Source organism: Varroa jacobsoni, unplaced genomic scaffold (genome assembly GCF_002532875.2).
Source record: "Varroa jacobsoni isolate VJ856 unplaced genomic scaffold, vjacob_1.0 scaffold_30, whole genome shotgun sequence".
Classification (NCBI taxonomy): domain Eukaryota; kingdom Metazoa; phylum Arthropoda; class Arachnida; order Mesostigmata; family Varroidae; genus Varroa; species Varroa jacobsoni.
Window position 1 is genome coordinate 245968 of NW_019212932.1, and position 21114 is coordinate 267081.

At 39.8% G+C, this 21114-nt stretch overlaps 2 protein-coding genes across 2 annotated transcripts; both read left to right on the forward strand.

The window, feature by feature from the left end:
- Positions 1 to 567: 567 nt before the first annotated feature.
- On the forward strand, positions 568 to 13798 carry LOC147754002 (sodium-dependent dopamine transporter-like). The gene is made up of 3 exons (XM_086967728.1): positions 568 to 841; positions 5102 to 5327; positions 13640 to 13798. Exons 1-3 carry the CDS (start codon positions 688 to 690, stop codon positions 13791 to 13793), a joined length of 534 nt encoding a protein of 177 aa, XP_086823854.1. The 5' UTR covers positions 568 to 687; the 3' UTR covers positions 13794 to 13798.
- A 486-nt stretch (positions 13799 to 14284) lies between these two features.
- LOC111259064 (sodium-dependent dopamine transporter) lies at positions 14285 to 17147 on the forward strand. The gene is made up of 5 exons (XM_086967705.1): positions 14285 to 14311; positions 15111 to 15269; positions 15622 to 15791; positions 16379 to 16529; positions 16986 to 17147. The coding sequence occupies exons 1-5, from the start codon at positions 14285 to 14287 to the stop codon at positions 17145 to 17147; spliced, it is 669 nt and encodes a 222-aa protein (XP_086823831.1).
- Positions 17148 to 21114: the final 3967 nt, after the last annotated feature.

Below are 21114 nucleotides of genomic sequence, written 5' to 3' on the forward strand. Positions count from 1 at the left end.
CATAGCACACGATCTACAATCTACGATACGATCAACATTCGAAAAGGTCGAAAGACAATTAAACATGGGCAAGCATCATACAGATACTCAAATCTTTAGCAAGCATATAGGCCGTCTACACTTCATCGCAGGACAGATACAAAATTCTAACAGGAAAAATGCCTCTTTAGGCTTAACAAGGATTACTCTGGTGACTACTGTGCAGGCGCTAGATTCCAGCAACAAACATTTTCTAGTTCAGCGTTTAACGACGCTTTGTGTGATTTTGTATTACCGTCCTTGATTACCAGCCTCCCTTTATCTGTTACGAATAATGATGCTTCTGGTGCAGGTTCGCTGAACAATGTAGTTCACGCATTAGGTGCTAAAAATTTAGTGTTTCTTTTCTGTAATAGGCACTACGACTATATAAGGATCCGGATTGAAATTTCACGGCTCGTATGAGAGAAAAAAAAATCTTTTAGAGGCCTCCTACATCATGAGACAGTGCAGTCATGCTAAATGTTTCTCTAGTCAGTGAAATCTAACAACAACAACAGTTTCTACTAATTCAGTAGGAAGGAGCAGTTACCGGTCCTCGTTTTGGGTAGCCAGGACGTGAATAGTCCCACTTACTACGTAGATTACGTTTCAGTGCATAGAGAGCATTCGTGATAAGCCTGACCCATTAGGGCTATTATAACCCTCATGAATCTTTTGATTACAGGAGCGTTTTTAATTCCATATTGTATCATGCTGGCCGTTGGGGGTATCCCGCTGTTCTTTATGGAGCTCGTGCTGGGCCAGTTTCACAGGAAAGGCGCAATTACCTGTTGGGGTCGTCTCGTGCCACTGCTTAAAGGTAATAATTTACGCAACCGCAGTAATTCAAAAATAAGAAAAAGCTAAATAGAAAATACAAACACTAAAATGTGGTTGAATAAATCGTACACAGAAAAAACTATAATCACTGTCACATCATCAATATGTGCATAGATCAATTGTAAATCGGCCAAAATGTCGATATATATAGAATAAACATGTTAAAAACGGAACAGGCCTTGATAGGGAGCACGATGAGCGAACTTGGAGAAGTCCACGTTGGTTCAGGATACTAACTTACATACTGACTCCCATCTCTGCCCTCTTACCGTTGGTCAGCCCTTCTGATCCTGGTCCAGCCGCTGGCGTAATAGCTTCATTCTGACCGCGTTCACTACTTCCCCTACCTCTTCTTTAGAACGACATCATCATCCTTAATCCTGATCCGTTCCCTGACCCTTTATTCGCCTGTAGTTCCGGCAGGCACTGCCGCCCCCCTCTCCTCGCTTTATACCTTTTCCATCCGTCCCTGGCGCTCTGCTCCCCCGATTCAAGCAGCAGTAAGCTTATCTCAAATAAAAACCGTCTATGAGCCCGCTGCCGCTATTGCTATCCATGTTCAGCTTGCTTTCATTGTATTGTCATTGTCGTCGATCAAAGCGAGCAGCTTTGGGCTTAGCCCACGTTAAACCATCCTAGTTCAGCGTGCAGAAAATCTACGAAGTTTTTTTGTGCTTTTGGGTCGGCTACTGCCGCTGATAAGGGTGTCACCCATAGTATCACGTATCTGTCACCTCTCAAATAGTTCTTGGACCGGATCCGGAATTGAAACCGTGATCATCTGAGCTATCAAAAACCATTTGATGAAACGGAACATTTCTTTTTAATGTGCAGTGGTCGTGTTATCACACGAGATAACTTATTCCCCATCGATTTTTGACCTGGGCAGTACAAATATAAGTGTGGTGCCACGCTATTCAAAAGGTGTGTGAGCTAAGCCAGATCAAAAGAAGTGAATATACTTAGATTAGATATAAGCAAAACTTGATAGCGCATACAATTTGCGAGTCCAAGGATATCTAAAAAAACATAACTTGAAACTTTTTAAACCGATAGAAGCTTAGATTAGGATTTTGACGCATTAGGAGGAAGTGTATTTATATTTTCTAAATTAGTTTATACGGCATGCAAATAGGACCCTTTGTAATTGGCCAGAAACTTTATAGCGTGTAGGTGTTATCAGCTCTTCATAAGGTCAAAGCAGAGTATGAATCTAAACGATTTCCTCTTCGGCAGTAGTGACAGCGGTCAATTTTTTTTCTAAAACCAACAGCATTAAAGCGATAGCCACAACTATGAATGACGAAAATCATTTGAAAACAAACGAAAGTTAAAAACAAGTGAATAGTTTATTCTGTCCCATCGTAAGATATTTTTTACTGCGCTTTCTTCGCATTATATATTAACATATTTAAAAAAAACGTACATATTCAGCCGAATTGGACTGGACCCTGCCGAGGAGTCTAAGGGGGACTCGTCGAAGGAAACAATGGGCAGGCATCATTGTCTGGTACTATGATCGTCTCACTATGCAGCTGGCGCGTCTTTCATCTTGTGTTATTGCTTTATCTGGCTAGAGATTGTTGTTCTGGCTAGAGAACAGAAGTATCGTCCGGACTGGTTAATCAAAGAGAAAGCTTTGACGTTAAAGACAACTCCCAGCGATGGTAAGCTTAAGGATATTCAAATGTAAGCGCCTCTAGTTCTATATTGATCGCCACGGACAACGCGAGATAGTAGATTATCGTTTTTATCGATACAAATAGCAGTCTCATGCTTGCAATGAAACACCTGCTCTTATACTACTCTACTGTAAAAGATGAGGGTACGACTCGCCTATATTCTGTGATGTACGTATTTATCTAAAACAATTGAGGCTAGTATGCCCCCAAGTCGGGAATAAATAGTCGAACCTAAAGTTGTTTTGACGAATTCCAAAGTCGAAGGTCGCTGCTTTGTGTACCGCGGGACAACAAATACCCCTGCCGAATTTCAAGCTCATGGGCTTAATATTAATAATATGTAAATTTTTATACATTTGAGAAAACAAAAAACATTTTTACCTTTAGGCCATTGTTGTTTTCCGAAAAGCCAAACATTTTACATTTTAGTAGCATTTTTTGCACGGTGAAACTGATGTAATTACCGCCCTGGCGCAAGTGAGTTCCTTCATCATCTCGGTGAAATATTTTGGCTGTATCTGTAGTCTGTCTTTCGTCCTAAAGAGATAAACATCGTAAGTGTGTCTTGAAGCGGCTGCTGTCCCATCGTGTCCTAATACTGTCGCACAGTGAATCGTTATTGTTACTATTGGGGTTCTAATAGTACATTTTAGTCATCTTGTACTGGTGGAACAGCTATATTCATCCCACTGGCTGAGGCTAACCTCTCTGAGATGTCCCTACCGGCAGCACACAAGGACATCGGTGAAGGTTCTTCTTGTGCGAATATTTCGACTTTATTCACCGAAGACGTTAGCCGTTGTGTCTCATAAATACTAATTATTTGCAATTAGACTGACGCTTGAACAGCGAACAAGATCCTTGCAGGGCACTCAAGTTATTCAACCATAGTAAAGAAAAGGCTTTGGGAAGCGGCAAAGAACGTTAGTTATAGATGAGCGGCTGATAATTAGATCTGCGTGAACATACTCCAACGTTTACAGTCAGCACATCGCTGCCTTTAGATGAAGAGCGGGGATCGGAAGGGAAACATGTAACAAAAGTCACATGCAACAAAGTATATAACAGTGTTAAGCTGTTTTATCTTAGTTAGGCTAGCTCTTATCATTGAGGCCGATTGGGAGAAACATTTTTTCCTTGAGGGATCTTCGCATTTCCGAACGTCTCTCGTAATGAGAGCTTTATCATTGTACTTTTGTTATATGTAGGTCAAAAATCAGTCATCGAAGGCGAACCTTTTTCCGAGGTCGGATCATGTGCGTCACGATGAAACAGCGACAAGGTCGTATATATTTAGATTTTCACTGGTATAAGCTACTTCTGTGGCATTTGATTTTTATAGGCTCTAATCTTGTATACTGGATCTCATTAAATTCACAGCGTATCTTCTCTTAGCATCGAAACTTCAAGTTGAACCTTATCGGGTGATAAATCTCAGTAAGGATAGTACTATTCTTAATAGGACTATGCTAAAGGTGGAAATTTATGAAAATGTAAAGTGAGCGATTGTGTAAAGAAAGCTACCTTGATTGGGAACAAATAATGCTCATTGCCCTATCTTTTATATTCATTTGAAGACGACTAAATAAAAATTATTAACAGTGTTCCATTAAGCAAGGAAAAAGTTTACTGAACACGGTTTAACTTATAAACTTACAGCGGTTGCAATTATGGGCAGGGATTAAGGGGAAGAATCTACGTAGAGATTTGACCCGGCTTTTTCATTTGCCTTCATTAAAATGTCACCAGCCAATATAGCGTAATATATTCCACCAGTCGATAAGCGAATCCTCTAGCAATATTTTTCCCTATACAGAGTGGATTAGAGACTACTTTCGCAATTAATTCACTGAATTAGTTCAATTAAAGCTGTCAACTCAAGTTATTTACGGATGGATATTTACTTGAACGCGGGGGTTGAGGATCGTTTGATTGGGTTCAGAAAAGCTGTTACTTCACCATTGCCGACGTTCGGCTTAGCGTCTTCTATTTATAAGCACAGAGCATGTGTACGGAACATTTTCATACGCCGAGGAAATTTTCATCGGCCGGAAATATTCGCTACCTAAGAAAAATGTCCATAACATCTTATTCTTCTTCAGCGACATCACAATGCGTTGTATCACTGCGACTGATTATTTTTGATTAATTGACTTTGAGTGAATGATAACGAAAAAAATCAGACCTTCGATTAGATGCGTATTTCCTGACAAGGTTTTCGATCAACACAGTACTTCGTACATAACGGAGTACTGTACCAGATAAAACTATTTAGTCGCATTTTTAAATTTTTGGCGCCAAAATAATGGAGGACATTGGAGGATACTTTATTTACGAAATTCTATCACCCTTCCCTGAAGTTTGTTGGGCGCCTTTACACGGGTCCACGATACTAGACCCAACTGAGGAAAAGTTTTATATTGTATCAACGAAAAGATTTCACGTAGATGATTACAATCAAGTTGCAGACCGACAGAAAAAGCGAAAGTGAAGCAAAGAAAATAAAAACTTATCGAAAATTTTTATTTCTGATGCTTTTTCGCAATTTCCTTTTTCAGGCGTAGGTTATACAGTCGTGCTGATTGCTCTCTACGTCGATTTTTATTATAACGTGATCATTGCATGGGCATTGCACTATTTCCTAGTATCATTCATGTCGCTCACAGCAACCGGTGGGGATCTGCCCTGGACGAGGTGTGGCCAAAGGTGGAATACAGCCAATTGTTCATCGCAAGCTCGTAGCAGTGAGGATGGCTATACTAGTCCAGCCAACGAGTACTTCAAGTAAGTCGAAGTGTGTTTAATTTAAACACACATTTCCAAGTGTTGTAACCAACTTATGCGTGTTGCACCTTTTTCAGGATGCAAACGGTTATCGTCAACATAGATAATGGCTTCATTTTATCTGTTTTGCTAAAAGTTTAAGAATTTTGCTACACGACTATTTGACTTCACAGTCAATAGAAAGTGGTAATATATGCAAAAGAAAGCTCACTCACAATTGAAATATTCACTTATTAATGGAAAAAAAAAAAAATAAATAAAGCGTACCGGCATTAGAGCTTCCATTTATCAACAGTAATAAACAGAAGTTTTAGCATAATTGGGTGATTCTGTGAGCAGGGTCTGCTTATGAAGGGCTTAATGCATCTTCGAATTGTACATAGTTAGTTTTTCATGTACGATTCCATACGTTAATGATGGTGGAAGTTAACAATGCAATCCGATGTACGACATTTTTTTTAAATAAAGGAAAAGGTACTAGTAGTGACCATGTAGCTGTTTATCACTTTCGATTTTCTCTGTTTCCTATAATGCAATTGATGCAGTAGCGCTCTGCCGAGCGGAGCCCATAGCTTCAAGTACCAATTACTTCTGTCGCCATTCTACACTGTAAACCTAATTGCAGGTAGAAAACCTTAGAAGCGATTTAGCCAGAACGACTTTTCTCGTATTATCTCAAACACAACTCCTTACGCACATATCATTCTCTTGAAGATATAAATGTCGAAAGAGAAATCTGAGTATCATTGAGGATTGTTACGAGGCAAATGTATGGTAACTTGGACGTGACAACACGACCATCTGTTGAGCTGTTAGATCTCGTGACATAGACTAAAATGAAGCTGGGGCAAACTTAACCTATTTTCTTGGCAGCGTATTAAATTCAGCTTTGCAGCTTGGGAAGGCGTTTCCTCTGTGGGGCCCACGCAGCCCCATTTTCGACACAAGTAGAAGTAACCTCATATACCTAGTGTGCTTAGCGAAGATGGTAAGATAAGATGGCCAATTGCTTGTAGTAGGCCTGCATAAAATGTATTGCAGTTAGTAATGTGTGCTGCTAAAAATTTAGTGCCATAGCTGATGACTCGAAGTCTCGAACATCCACGGCTTCCTATGCCAAAACTGCAATAAAGGTTACACGTATGCCTCATTTTGATGCCTCGGCCAGCCTGAGGAAAAATGTCTGTTACGTAAACTGAGCAGAGATTCCGCAGACCTGCTGGGACTATAGCGAATCATGGCTAAACGCAAAGGTTAGAGGTACCTATAGCATACCAATGTTATATGTATTCATGCGTGTTAGAAGCAAAAAAAAAAATGTCCCTTTCATTGTACTTATCACAGATCCGAACTTCGCTAAATCAAACTTTATTTACCCTATTACCCACGGTCATCGTATCTCTGCGCTCATATGCTTATGTGTAGTTCTTCCACCTATTGTGAATCTAGCCTATGAAATGCTATAAATATATTGCCATGAATTTTGTTGACGTCCTGTATACAGAGAGTTGTCAGCCATCTCATAATCTGTAGGAACCTAATCATGTAGAAGTAAAGGAGAAACGATAAGAAGCAGTCCTGCCTACTGACGTGACTTGATTAAACAATGCCCAAAGTATCGTCAAATGTATAATTTGATCAAAATCCTTTCTAGACCTAGACATAATTAAGGCTGAACAGACATCATTGCTTTCTTACAACTCGATTCGAAAATAATGTTTCAGTGAAACCAATAGAAAGTGCGTTGAAAGTATATGTATTCTATTTAGAGCTAGAGATGTTCGTGGTTCCAAGATGGCGTGCGTGGTCTATGCTCAATATCGATCGTAAGGCGTCATGTCGAGGTGCATTCTCTTTGAAACTTTAAGAGTTACTGTCACTCGGATCGCAGCAGACGAGGGATATTCTTTTTGCGTCAGATCATACTTGAAGAGCTTCTATGTTCAAAACGGGATTTTTGTTTACAAAATTGACCATAGAGCCTTGATGTCACAATACGCATTGGCAAAGTAAATGATGTTTTGCCCTCGACAAAGGACAAGGATCAGCCCCTACGAGTCTACAAAGCCAATATATGTCGTAGTATTAAATAAGTCACGTATCGTTGTTTGACGTCCTGCAAGTTTAAGTGTATTCTATTACGACTATCTCATTTTGACGGCGTTTCCGTATAGGTGTCACGCACGAACGCACGTTTATTTATAAAGTTGATGCATAAGTAATAGACGTGCTTCAATGGCTGCCTATTCTCAGAAAATCATTTGCTGTACAAACTTGCTCTCGTCAGCCTCATTAGAAATTTTTCAGATTATAAATTTTTGTTTGCGTCCGAACTTCAAAGATGGATATGTTTTATAACGCAACGCAGGATATTCGACAACTTCTATCCTTTTTTTTAGCGAGATAAGGGACTTGCTAAAACGACCTGGGACTAGTGTGATGTAGACGACGGGAACTCTACAGCTGAGGATACCGCTCAAAATTAAGTTTGCAAGTCTAAATATGGTATTTTCGACCCAAAGAACCCACTCTATTTGAGTTGTTTAATTTTTTGTGGAAAACTTTGAGCCACTATTAAAGAAGGATTATTGTTAGTTAGATTAGTTTTTCCACGAGACGAATATTCGAAATTTCTTTCACAGCCTATTAGCGGCCTTGGAAGAAAATTTTAAATAAATCAGCTGTCGAAAATGTTGTTCCTTGCTACTCGACGTAACCAGCTTGTTCAAGGTATCGATAAAACGTTGTAACTTGATAAAAGCGGTAGCCGTATGTAGGACACAGGAAAACTTTTGCAACCATATATAATGTTTGCATATAAGGAAATGCAAGTTAGGATAAAACAAGTAAGAAACAGTAACAAACGTTACCTGCATATAAACTCGCCAAATTGAGAGCTTTTTTTTTGCTGCAGAAAAATAATTTTGAATATTTTGGAGCAGAACTCAGATTTCCAGCATTCCTGATCATACTGTAATCCTTATTGAGTTTTCCATCAGACGCCTAAGACTTTACTCCAATGCAGGCAATTATACACGAGAGCTCCGAATGACGTAATAGCTATACTAGTTTGGAAAAGTAACTCCTGGATTATAATTATATCGGTAGATAGGCCCAGAAGGCCAAGCTACCAGTCTAATCTTACTCATTAATCGACATTGCGAACCAATTGAGCTCATGATCGAAGATCTTAGAAGGCAGGAGGAAGAATGATACCGTATTGAAGAACTCCGGTTCGTTACGACAGTCAGTTGTTTTTTTCCCCAGTTATAATTGTCATAGAGAAATGTACCGGATATCTTCATCAGCGCCGACGTGGCTTAAGTAATCTTGAAGCCGCTAGTAGGAACGGATCGATCGAGGCACATGATGATCGCTTAAGCTCTAGTACTACTTGCTTTGGTCTATGCACAGCACATCTTTAACTTTTGCCTTCCAATAACTTACATCTAACGAACGCCCCCATTGGCAGTTGCTCGAGTTCTATTATAGCGGTAAACCGTTTCAGGTATTAATCGTGTAGTAAGCGATTGGATGCGTCAGGTGGCGCGTAAACCAGTCGTTGTGAGGTGACTTGCAGGTAACTGTTGCACCACCGGATGTTTTACGCGTCTTTAACATTAGAAGCCAATTTCGAAATTTTTGCAATATTTTTTGCTAGTGACTTTAGTAGGAGGGGGTATTTAGAGTGTAAGCCAAACATACAGACGCCTACATCTGTATTGGGTGTAAATATTTTAAATACAAATATGTTTCGCGCATCGAGCTAGGTCGTCTGAAATTTTCATCTGAATTATGGCCTGTCTATAAAATCTGCTGGGACACAGTTCTTGAGATTCAGCTTTGTTTGTTTCAGTACATAATGTATGTGCTACAAAAATGGCTGCTTTCATATGGAAAATATCTACACACATTCCTGAAACGCTTCATTAGGCTACACACCTAACCTTAGGTTTTTTTGGATGTTAAGGTCGAGATTAATTCAAATTTGTTCAAGTGGATTGCGTTTACGAATTCTAAGCAATGCGGCAAATAACATACGATTTTCGCCTAGATTCCCGTGTGGCAAAGCCTCACTGTAATAGAACAAAAAGGTACATTGACATGTAATAGCATTGCCGGAGTTTAATTTTAGGTGAATCTTCCCCATTGGTGATCGTGTCGCTGATCACGCCTGTAATCTACTCTTGCTTTTGCAATCGAGAGCTATTCGAAATGCCACCTAATTCTTTGTAGCAATTGCCCCAATGTCGTTTTGCCTACCTAGCTATGTACTTAAGATCAGAAGCAAGGACTACGAATGGTTGTCCTTTTCTGCTGCTACAGCCACTCGGTAATGCCACGTGCAGCCAGAGGACCCAGTACCAATGGGTGATTGGCACGGTTGGGACGATGGGCTCCTCATCTCTCTTCCTTGTTGGCGTTGTTAACTTGTTTGCTAGCTTCAACTGACTACTGCAGAAAAAGGGTGCCCGGGACGCGCATGCCCGGCTTCAAAGTGCTCTTTGAAGCTGCTCTTTTACATCCTGTTGCTAATTGAAAGGGAACACTGGGTTGATCATTTAAATTGGCTTTGCCTTAACGTAATGTTAAGCCCCAGACAAAGGTGTCCCGCAAGACTACCTAATCTAACTTAGTCGAGGTCGTGGCGTCGGGGCAAAACCAGCTGAAAGTCAGCCGATCAAATGGAGATCCGTTAAAATACTTGGGTGAGAGTGGAAAGTTACTGTGTCTCGTGTGTAGCTAATGGCAAAAATAGGCCGAATTGGAAACAACAGAGTCTAGAAGCAATCATGGATAGTAAGCGAAACAGAATTGTTGTAGAAGCGGCCCTGTTTATCTAGGTGAATGCATGTGGCTTGGACCGTCCTCACACCGTCGTTGCTTACCAGCCAGGTCCTGGTCGGTGCTCAGTTGGCCTGCGAGAATAATTCATTTTTAAAGGCAACAGGATATTGTATTGAGGTTAGCACCGGAGCAAAGAAAAAGTGGCGCCTCAATGATACTAGAGTTGCTTCTGAAATATTAATACTTCAACAGGCACTTTTCAGCTTAAATGAGAAATTCCCAAAGCTTTGTGTAATATATTCTTATTTTATCACTTTATTATTATATAGCATAGTATTATAGCACTTACTTCACTCAAACATTATAACAGTTAATCCTTCCTTTTGGTCTACCGTTTGTCGCGTATCCATAGGACAGATTTCCCCCACATAACTCCGCTACAGGTAATAACAATACATATGCATCACATGTCATACGAGTCATACGTCTATCGCTACCCTTCTCTTCGGTTGATACAATTAAATCATTTTGTGAGATCGGATTCAATCTCTATCTGGTTTGTCTATTGTGAAAGTGCCTCTTAGAGCTGATAGCGTGTACCTGTCGACGCATGTATCGGGTACAAAGAAGCACCGAACACCCGAGTGATGTCACAACAACCTGTTCGTCCTATTTACTTCGTTAGCGGGTTATGGCATGTTAGGCCGGCCTTCCGTCGGTCGCACAATGAGAGGGCCTTTGGACTACACCTGGCCGAAGATCTTAATAGGTAAATATAGTCAGTCACCGAAAACGGGCTATGGCGAGATCAGGAGAAGAGGCAAGTCTGTCAACACGTACTGCCAAACACACTCAGTCTAGTAGGTCGTAATAACTGCAGCTGTTTTCTATTACGGCCGTACTGCTTACTGTAATATTAGGGCTTTACTCGAAGTTTTCTGAAGAAAATATTTTGTACTTTTTCCACTATTACATGCGAAACCTATTCGACTGAAATTGTATGTCAAAGGGAACCATATTTACGTGGTAAATCTCGCAGTGTTTCACAATAACAATCATTGTGAGGATCACTTCAAGAGGAGATACCTTCATCTCTCTTTCCCATCTGCCCAACTTTCCGCGAGAACACTGTTTAATACAAAGTACTATATATATACATGCATCTCGAAAGATTCTGGGATTTAAATTAAATAAAATTTCATACGCGTGTGTGTGTGTCCATATGTCGATAATGTCATGTGTTTCATATATATAATTAACTAACTAATGAATAAAAACTCCGATTCGTTGTTCCAACGAAATAGTTTGCTATAATATACATAACTCATCTTTGTCTGTGAAGAAATAAGTTTTGAATCAAGCTTTACTAACCTACTTTGCCACTCATGCGTCTCCTCACCATAGGTTTTTTACCAGCCCAATGCGATTTTACAGTACCTTTATATTCGTAGCGACTTTCTCTTAAAAAGCTATAAAATGCTGTGAAATCTTGCTGCCATGTAGGTAAACTGAAATTAAAGTAGACTAGTTAAAAAAAAAAAAAAAAAACTTTTTTTTTTAAACCGTGGAAAAAGTCTGCGAATTTAATATGTAGTGGCAGTTGATCACGGATGACCCAAAAACTATCGAAAACAATCCGAAGTACTTCAATGAACGCTATCTTCTGTCGCCTAGTCATATTTCTTAGTCGCCGTGCAGTACATGACGAATCTGCCTGTCAAACCTGCGGACACGTGGTGGTCTAAGTTCGAATTCGAGCGTAGACACGTTTTATCTCGTCCTGAAAGCAGACAGTCGCCTAAAATAATGTCGAACCGTTTGACCGAACACAAACACGAGAGATATTAGTTATGTCTCCTACGTCCATTTATTCGAGAACTTTTGATTTACGATTTGTGGTTGGACGCTGTTGGATTCTTGAAACCCCTTACGTGAAGGCCGCGTTGTTACGAAGAGTCTGTGACTACATGGACGACTTCGCCTGCGGCTATTGGCTTCAGCACATGTAGCAGAACATGCACGGCAGGCTTCGTCGGACAAAGACGCCTACCATCCTTAGATTTTACTATAAATACAAATAGCCCTCACGTTGGTATTAAGCATCTCGAGTAGACAGGTGCAAGTATAGCACAGAGAACGTGTGGCACATAACTATGTGCTCCAGTGTATTTCTTAGAACGCTAGTCTTTAACACAATACGCCCGAGACTATTTATTCTGGCTAACTGACTGAAACTTTCGCCCTTAGCGAGATCCTACCTTTTTCGCTCTGACTAAGCGATCAATTACGTCGAACTCTTTCAGTGGACCACTGTGATGCTAGGATCTCGAAAGAGATCTGTTTGCACGGATCTGCTGTTTGGCTGGCTCGCCGCCTTGCCACCCAACAGTCCATTATAAGCGGCTTTACTCTTCCGCCATTTTGGGCCTAGTGATAGCTAATTGACGTGAACTAATGAGTTATTGCAGCAATGCTTCACCTCTTACTGGGGCAAAGCTCACTGATAAGACACGTACTAAGTTAGATAAGAGATTTGATTTGGCCCCAGGACAGACCCGTCATCTCTCAGAGGGTTTTATAAGCATCGTGGTGCATGTGGGTGTAGCAAAATAGGTCAATGGTACATAAATTGAGCAAGTGACAGTTTACCTGCATTTGGTGTTTTTTTTCGATTTTTTGCTGATCCGAATGGTTCGCTCTGTATGAAATGGTGCTAAAATTGAGTTAAAACGAAAACAGACAGACATTAGCCTGTCTGTCTATTCAATTTCGTTTTAGCTATTCGCCTCTCGATTGGTCTTTGTGGCAATCTATAGGCTTTTAACGGCTGATATTAAGGAGAATACGACTTAAAAATCATAGAAACGTACAATAATATCTTCTGATAGGAAATTCGAATGCTAGAATAAGTATTTCAAATACTGATGTTCACAACTTGAACTTTTTCTAAACTTGTAATATGCCACATTTACATTGTCGATAAACGTAATGTGATAGAAGCACCCATTAACACCTTAAAAAACACAAATTTATTATTTAAAACACAAAAAATTATAACCTCAATAAGTATACACCGTTACGCTCATTAGTAACCAGTGCCGAACTTCAATGAACGTACGATGTTATTTAGTTACTTCATTTCGATTAATACACGACATAGACCTTCTGCAAATGTGTAAATTTAAAAATTAACCTAAATAGTGTGAAAATTAATTAAGAGAAACTCTTGAAACAGTAGAAATAAAAAAGTAAATGCGTTACATTTTCTTTAGGCTTAAGTGTTTGGCGCTGCGCTGTATGGAGCCCCGGTCCACTCTAACTGTGCGGGTGTTCGAATAGAAAAAAAAAACATTTGTGGTATTAGACCCCAAAATTGCTGCTGTTGTTTAATTCGGATTACCAGTAAATGAATCACGGTGTCTTGAATTTTTCGGATAACACAAACGCTTATTCTATACATATGATTTATAGAATATCTATATATGTACACACAAATTTCCTGACGATGTTGAATTTTTTTCTAGGCACGAGCTCTACCACCTGGATGAGGGCATTGGATTGGATCATCTTGGATCAATAAAATGGAACAACGCATTGTGCCTCCTTGCCGTCTATCTAATCTGCTATTTCTCACTCTGGAAGGGAATATCTACCTCAGGAAAGGTATACTCTAGGTAGCTAGTAAAGCTCGGACAGTCCTCAAAAAATCCGATGATAATAATAATAATCTGATAAGAACGTAAGGTCATTGATTCTAGAATCAGCAACGTGATATCCTAATAAGGCGTATGATACATCTTACAACAGAAATGATAAGTTTAAATGGTTACTTTTTATTGGTGATGAACGACAATTAGTGTTGGCATTAAGACGCTATCACTGTTGGTAGATTTAAGGAAAAATGGCTGTTGTTGACATGTGACGGAATTCGACAGTGTTTGCGTTCACGATCGCCTCATTTGTTCAATCATAACGCTTATGCCTTAATCTCGAAGACCTCTAATAACTGTGAGTAGCTACCAGTTTTTGTACGCGAGTCGATAGACACTGAGCTCCGCTCCGTCAAGTGCCACCTGGCTGGGTGATTGTAGTTTGAAAAAGATAGACCCATCGCTACTTCCAACAATTCCAGCGAACATAGCATCCAATGGCCAGACAAGTTCCAGCGAATGTTGCGTTACGGAGAACTCGAAACAGTATGTCAGTGACTTTTCGGCAGCGGAAGTACCCAAAGCCCATATCTTCTCCGAATAAGCTATTGGCAGATGGGCGATGTGGTCGGCTACGGGTCTTCCGAGGCCCTATGATATGGCATAGATTTGGCTCGCGCTCGCATCATGTCGCTGACTGCGGGATGGCTCGAATAAGCCAAGAAGTCAAATAACACAAAAGAACCTAAGCGATATTCGGGTGCGGGACACCAGGATTTGCCGAGGCCGATTCTTGGACAGACGGCGAAAAATTATATTACACGCGAGTGGAGAGAAGCGTAGATGAACGTCATCGCTTCGATGATGATTTCGTTAAACCAGATGATCTGCCGTGGCCTGCTGGAGAACAACAGTAGGTCTAGGGGATTCTTAGCGGGTGTCCTACTGTGTCCTGAGTAACTCGCATGACGGAAGTACTCCAGCGGTTCCACTTCCGACACTGGCATGGTTTTTTCTTCGGCGGCAAACGCTGCTTCTGGCTAACACCGCTGGCCGGGAGGACATGTGTGAATATAGAGCCGATCAGTATTGTTCTTGAGAACACGCAGACAGAGAGGGCTCTTGACCTGTAAAAAATATCACTCGACAAATTGACTCAGGTTTTATTTGAGAAGGTGCAAACGTCTCCCGGAACTTTTATGAATGTTCCTGTCCGAAGGTTCTAATACAACAAAGTTATTGCAACTTAGTTGCAAGTTATTGCAACAAGAAGCAAAACAATGTTTTGCTTCTTTTCACATAAGTACTAAAATCCTAGTTTCTATTTAATGTTTATCTATTACAGGTGGTATGGTTTACGGCGTTATTTCCCTACGTGGTGCTCTTCGTTCTATTCATTCGAGGCGTGACGCTGCCCGGGGCCTATGAAGGGATTATGTTTTACCTGACGCCAAGGTTTGCAGTTTTAAAAACCTCAGAGGTTTGGGTGGACGCCGCTACTCAGGTAGGTAATTAAGGACCTAGTCTCTATTCAGTCCCTCCTGAGTCGATGACAAAGCAAAAGTTTAAAGCTAAGGATTAATTGTAATATTCATTTAGCTACCTATATATACCTCTGGCCTCTAGCTTTGTAAAAAGTTTTACGCCAGAATACAAATATTATCCGGTTTTTCACTGAATCTTTGAATTAGCCTTAAATTAAAATGACCCCTTATTATAAAAATGTTCTGACTTGAAAGTGGTATCAGTGTGTACGCTACGGTCGTACGCTGTTTCTAAGGCAGAACGTGTACTAAAAATTCTGTACCTATTGCAAGACATAGAAATAAAAACGAGTTAATGTGTATACTTAACAGGTATTTTTCTCTCTGGGTCCCGGTTTCGGAGTTCTGTTGGCGTTCTCATCCTATAACAAGTTTCATAATAATGTGCTACGTGATGCCATTGTTACTTCGGCGATCAACTCAACAACTTCATTCCTAGCTGGATTCGTCATTTTTGCTGTTCTTGGCTTTATGGCCCGTCGGTTCGTAAGCCTTTGATTTTAATTTATCCGAATGGCGCTATTCGTTTTATAGCAAGCATTTACGCTGACTAATCTGTTCGAACGATAGAGAGTGAGAGTGTTTGTGTTTTTGTGTGGAAGAGGGGAGGGCGTTACAGGTGGCGCGGAGCTGTTAAGTTTGCATCCACCGGCAAACATTACAGGTTGCCACTGCACTACAAAAAGCTAAAAAAAAAAAGCTATGAAGCAGACTGACTCATTAAATCAACTAACTATTAGAGTAATGTTCTCTCTGGCGTAAGAAAATTTTGAATGATTTTTTGTCTGATATTTTGTCTCTTAAAATGCCTAGTTGACCCACTGGGAGAAACTTGAATGGGTTCATTGGCCGCAATATATCTAACCATTTCTAGTAACTTAAAGCCTAATCCAGCAAAAAGAATGACAGGTTGATCTGAGTTTTCGCAGGATTCTACGCATTTGTTTTTAGACGCGTGTCTATGTCTGACCTACGAGCTGCGCCTGTAAGGAATGCGTTGCTACAACTATTTGCAAAAAAATCTGCTCATCGTATATATGTACACTTGCTATCTGCTGTGGGTTTTCAGGGCCGGTGTGGATATTAAAGACGTTGCGACCGAGGGACCAGGCCTCGTCTTTGTAGTTTATCCAGAAGCAATTGCCGCTATGCCCGGTTCACCAGCATTTTTCTCTTTGATATTTTTCCTGATGCTGCTCACTATTGGGCTTGACAGTTCTGTAAGTTGTAGTCTTTCACGATATAGGTTAGCGAGGACGTGCAATATAGCGAATACGTAGTTGTGACATAGTTTTTACGCTACAAACAAGAATCAGATGCACTAATGCGTTACCGTAACCTAAAGTACTGCGAAAGAAAAAATTAAGTTCTATTCTTTCACGCGTTCCGTGAAGTCCGACCGCTTGGATACTTCGCACATTGAGCGGCATTTTCACGTAGACACTCCATTTTCTATAATGCATCTTTTATATAATTTTCTAGTTATAATTAAATATATCTCTCTGCATTAAGGCAATAGTTAAGCGGTTCAAAAAAAAAATCCTAAAAACACCATAAATGCGTTGCACGCACGTATGAATATCATTATCCTGCTAGCATGACTTTTCATCAAAAACACTAGCGCTCGCCTATCATTTTGAGGAATTTCTCGATTTTTCTTTGACGAACATTTTCAGTTTGGCGGCAGCGAGGCAGTTATAACGGGTATTGGAGACGAGTTTCCGCTCCTGAAGAAACATCGCGAGCTGTTTGTTGCAGTGCTCTTTTCATTCTATTATTGTATTGGGCTTCTCAGTTGTACCGAGGTATATCTTCTGAAGATCTGTTTTTTTTCGTAACCGTTTACTGTAACGAATGAATGTACGGTTAAATCAAATCTTCTACCAAAGCGTAAGACCAGCTTTCTGTGAGCTTCATAATTTTTGAGCTAGAAAAAAACGAATGTAAGACAATTATCCATAAAAGGAAAAGTATTAATTCGAATTTATTACGGTTTATTAAGTGGACGGTCAGCGTTTTTTGAGTGTGAGCTCAAAGGTCGCAAAAAACCCAAAAAAAAAGAACACTGTTTTAGGTCTATAGCCGGAAAAAGGTTTTCTTCTCATAATAATGATGATAACTACACGCCTTAGTTAAACGTACAAGAAATACGCTAGTCATTCCAAGAATAGATTAAATAATTTAATAACTAACGCTATTATTATCTGTACACTGATACCACTTCAGGGGGGTCTATACGTCGTAAATCTATTGGACCAATTTGCTGCAACATACTCAATTTTAATTGCTGTTTTCTTCGAAGCGGTTGCCGTATCTTGGATATATGGTAAGAATCATTGTGGGACCTTTATGTAATATTTGGAGATAAAATAGGTTTTTGAGGAAGATATGGCTACAAATTTGGAGTAAATCAGTGAGCCGTCAATTCGATTTCAACTCCCGATCATAAAAGTTGTGACTCGGAAACGCTGAGCCATGACTTTTCTCAGTATGTGTATATATATACATATATAATCCGAATTATTGTTTGTATTTCGGTAAGCCAATTTCAGAAATAGTTCTATTCAAACGGAGACTCTTCTTAAAGATTTCATAAGTTCAGTATGAAACGCCAGAGTGTGATCATTGTTACCGTTTATCTACGTAGTTCCATTTCGCAACTTCCGAACTATTTACAAACTGAACTCGGCAAAAAGGTCCAGAAAAGAATGTTTTAGTTGAGCGTCGCCGTCGCCTACATGAGCCAAATGGTCACTAGTTTTTATTGCAACTTAGATCTCGCCTATTTCAATTGAGTAAACCAAACTAACCTTAAAATGCTTTCTGCTAAAACCTATTTCATATTCTTTTTGCTCACGTTCCTTCTGCTTGCAGGTATCCGGAGATTCTCAGAAGATATTCGAGAGATGCTCGGCCGCGATGTAGGGCTATACTGGAAATTTTGTTGGATGTTTATGGCACCCATATTTATTTTGGTATGACACAAGGAACCGAACAACTACTCCAGTCGGTTGATGTATTTAATCTATCTGCTTCTGTTATAAACGTACATTAGGTCTATACCAAAGGCAGTATCCACGTTTTGCATTTGTGCAAATCCTTGTGTACCACACGGAGACATATTAGGAATCGAGGTACGCTGTACAGGCTGCACATTTCAGGTACACTGTCTCTAACAGCGCACATTTTTGTGGCAGATTATTGTGGTCTCCTCGTTTGCCGGCTACTCAGGAATTGCCGATCAGGAACAATATAGCTATCCGCAATGGGCTGAAACCGTGGGCTTTCTTCTGGCCGGTTCTTCGGTATTGTGCATACCAATCCTCGCTATCAAAGGTCTTTTAACAACGAGGGGTACCCTACAACAGGTGAACGAAGGAACGCGCTTTTCATACATTTTTGATATTTTGATTTACTTTTACGCCGAATATATGGTTTTGACACTTACTTCGTTGATTAACTCTTCCTCTATGAGAACAGTCTATACTAAATTGTCATCTACTGAATGGAGCAAAAGTTTCTCGAGAGTTTAAAACTGCCACTTGCAGCTGTAGGGCCATCACAAAATATAAGTCCACTCACAAATTTGTTCTCTAGAGCCAAAATTTGCCCCTCCTTTGCTATAATCGATCAACAAATGAAACATGAAGTTTATTTCTTCTCTAATTTTTGAGCGATTTTTATCCCATTTTGTAGAAAATATTCGACTCTACAATATGTTCTACGTTCATTGATCCGTTTTCTAGCGTCTTCAAGCACTGACAACCCCCTGGCGAGATCTGCAATATCCGCAACAGCATCAGGCGTCAGGGACTAGCATTAACTGTGGTAACAATCGAGGTAAAACGACTACCTCAGCGACTACAGTGAATGCTATCCTGCCTACTCCGATCACAACCACTGGGCACGATCCTCAGGATAACCAAGAGTTTAACTGAATCGGATGGATCGGCCAATGTGCCATCAGTTGTTTTACGACAATATAGTATCATAGGCCGAATCTTCACCGAGAGCAGCACAAGCCTAAATGAAAGTGATATTTAGATTACCGCCGACAGCAAACATTGTCATTGAAATTATTATCATTAATTAATATAAATTATTAGATTTATACATTGCAACTATTACATATTTGTCGATTCGAAATGACCCAGCGATCAACCCAGTAATTGTTAATTAATGCAAAAATATTTAGCATCTTAGTTGTGTATGTATTTGCCGGAAATAACAAGTCATCATCAAGAATCTAGAGGAATATGGCATGGGTGGCCAGGTATTTTGTGTTTACGAAGATAGCTAGCCAGATGCGTGCGCCATGCAAATAAGTGCCACAAGTAAAATGGAGTGACCATTATGTCTGTGTCACACGGATAAGTTATAGCAAACTTATATTAGTGCAGCAGTTAGTATTATTAATATTAGACGCTCTTTTATATTGGCACACTGTTCATGCTACAGCCAGCGTTCTTAACGCAGAAGAATGGATCAGCACAACACTTAGTGTCACTATAACGGTTACTCAACATGAGGCAATTGATTGAAATATACACATAAACTTAATCTATATAACAAGTTATAGACGAATTATAATCGTCTAGGAATAGCGTCGTCGGCAACTTATAACTGAGCGGATATTGTACTGTCGGACCATATCATTTAGCCTTGTTCAGTAATAGAATTTTGTTCCCTCAAAGCATATGGATGAGACCAATCATCTGGGGAAGAAAAATGCTATATGGATCCGAGTGTCGCTAATGGCTAGAATGGATCTTTGTTAATTGCTATGCTCATTTGATAAGCAGCTTATCACCGAGGTAATCAAATCTGTCGATTATCGGCATCTGCCGCGTAGATATGGAGTATTGTGCAAAAGCGCTTTACCCGGAATGAGATTACAAGTGTGTTTTTTCTTTTTTTTTTTCTTTTTTTTTTTTTTTTTGACTAACCGTGATTGAATTGAACCGACAAAGAAAAACTGCGAATTGATCTAATGAAACTCCAATTCCTGTATAGGTTCTTCGATGGGAATGTTCAAGCAGACCGCATGAATATCTTAGGCGTTATCTAATCGTCATGAGCAGCTGGCTTACATAGCTGATTTTTTGCAAATTTAAATTGGACATACTGTTATACCTTAGGACGACCTGATCCGCCAATGGCTGACGTCTTTGGGGAAACAAAAAGGAGGGCAATACGATCAGAAGTTACACGAAGTTGAATGGTGCCAAATCTTAAGATAAATTTACCTCCTATCCCTCATACATAATGTCCCCATAAAGTGCAGTAGTCGGAGATACGAATTTGAACTATACAGGAAATATATGTGCAGTAGAACATTGACTGTAAATATTGAGTAGGCGATCTGCGGAACGCTTTATTAAATTAAATGATCAAATTTTAAATCAGATGAATGCGTCCGTTATCAACAAGTATTTACGAGTTTCAATTTTGCCGCATTATGCCGTTTCAATACTATGTACAATAGTGTAAATCTATGTATAATATTTAATTCATTCACTAGCGTGAAATTGGTGCCATAATACAGTTAGACGTGCAATAGAATAATATATATATATATATATATAAAGTAGGCCAATCCGGCGGACTTACAAATTGAGTATCTTTCGAACTAGGCATCGTTAGCAGACGAGATTTAGCCTGTAAATACTCCAGTCTCATAGAACCTGTCGAGGACTGGTGGAAACATTGGACAAAAACACCTTAAGCAAAAGCACAATATCAGAATGGCGTAAACGTTTCACAAACGAATTGGACTGTTGAAGACCAGCGAGAAAGTGACTAGAT

What these genes read in the sequence shown, in the direction of transcription:
- LOC147754002 (XM_086967728.1), top strand. Translation starts at nt 688, where the DNA reads ATGAATCTTTTGATTACAGGAGCGTTTTTAATTCCATATTGTATCATG. An exon ending in TCTCGTGCCACTGCTTAAAG is followed by an intron (nt 842 to 5,101) that starts GTAATAATTTAC and finishes TTCCTTTTTCAG; the next exon opens with GCGTAGGTTATACAGTCGTG. An exon ending in CCAGCCAACGAGTACTTCAA is followed by an intron (nt 5,328 to 13,639) that starts GTAAGTCGAAGT and finishes ATTTTTTTCTAG; the next exon opens with GCACGAGCTCTACCACCTGG.
- LOC111259064 (XM_086967705.1), top strand. Translation starts at nt 14,285, where the DNA reads ATGTTGCGTTACGGAGAACTCGAAACA. An exon ending in GGGTGGACGCCGCTACTCAG is followed by an intron (nt 15,270 to 15,621) that starts GTAGGTAATTAA and finishes TATACTTAACAG; the next exon opens with GTATTTTTCTCTCTGGGTCC. An exon ending in CTTGGCTTTATGGCCCGTCG is followed by an intron (nt 15,792 to 16,378) that starts GTTCGTAAGCCT and finishes GTGGGTTTTCAG; the next exon opens with GGCCGGTGTGGATATTAAAG.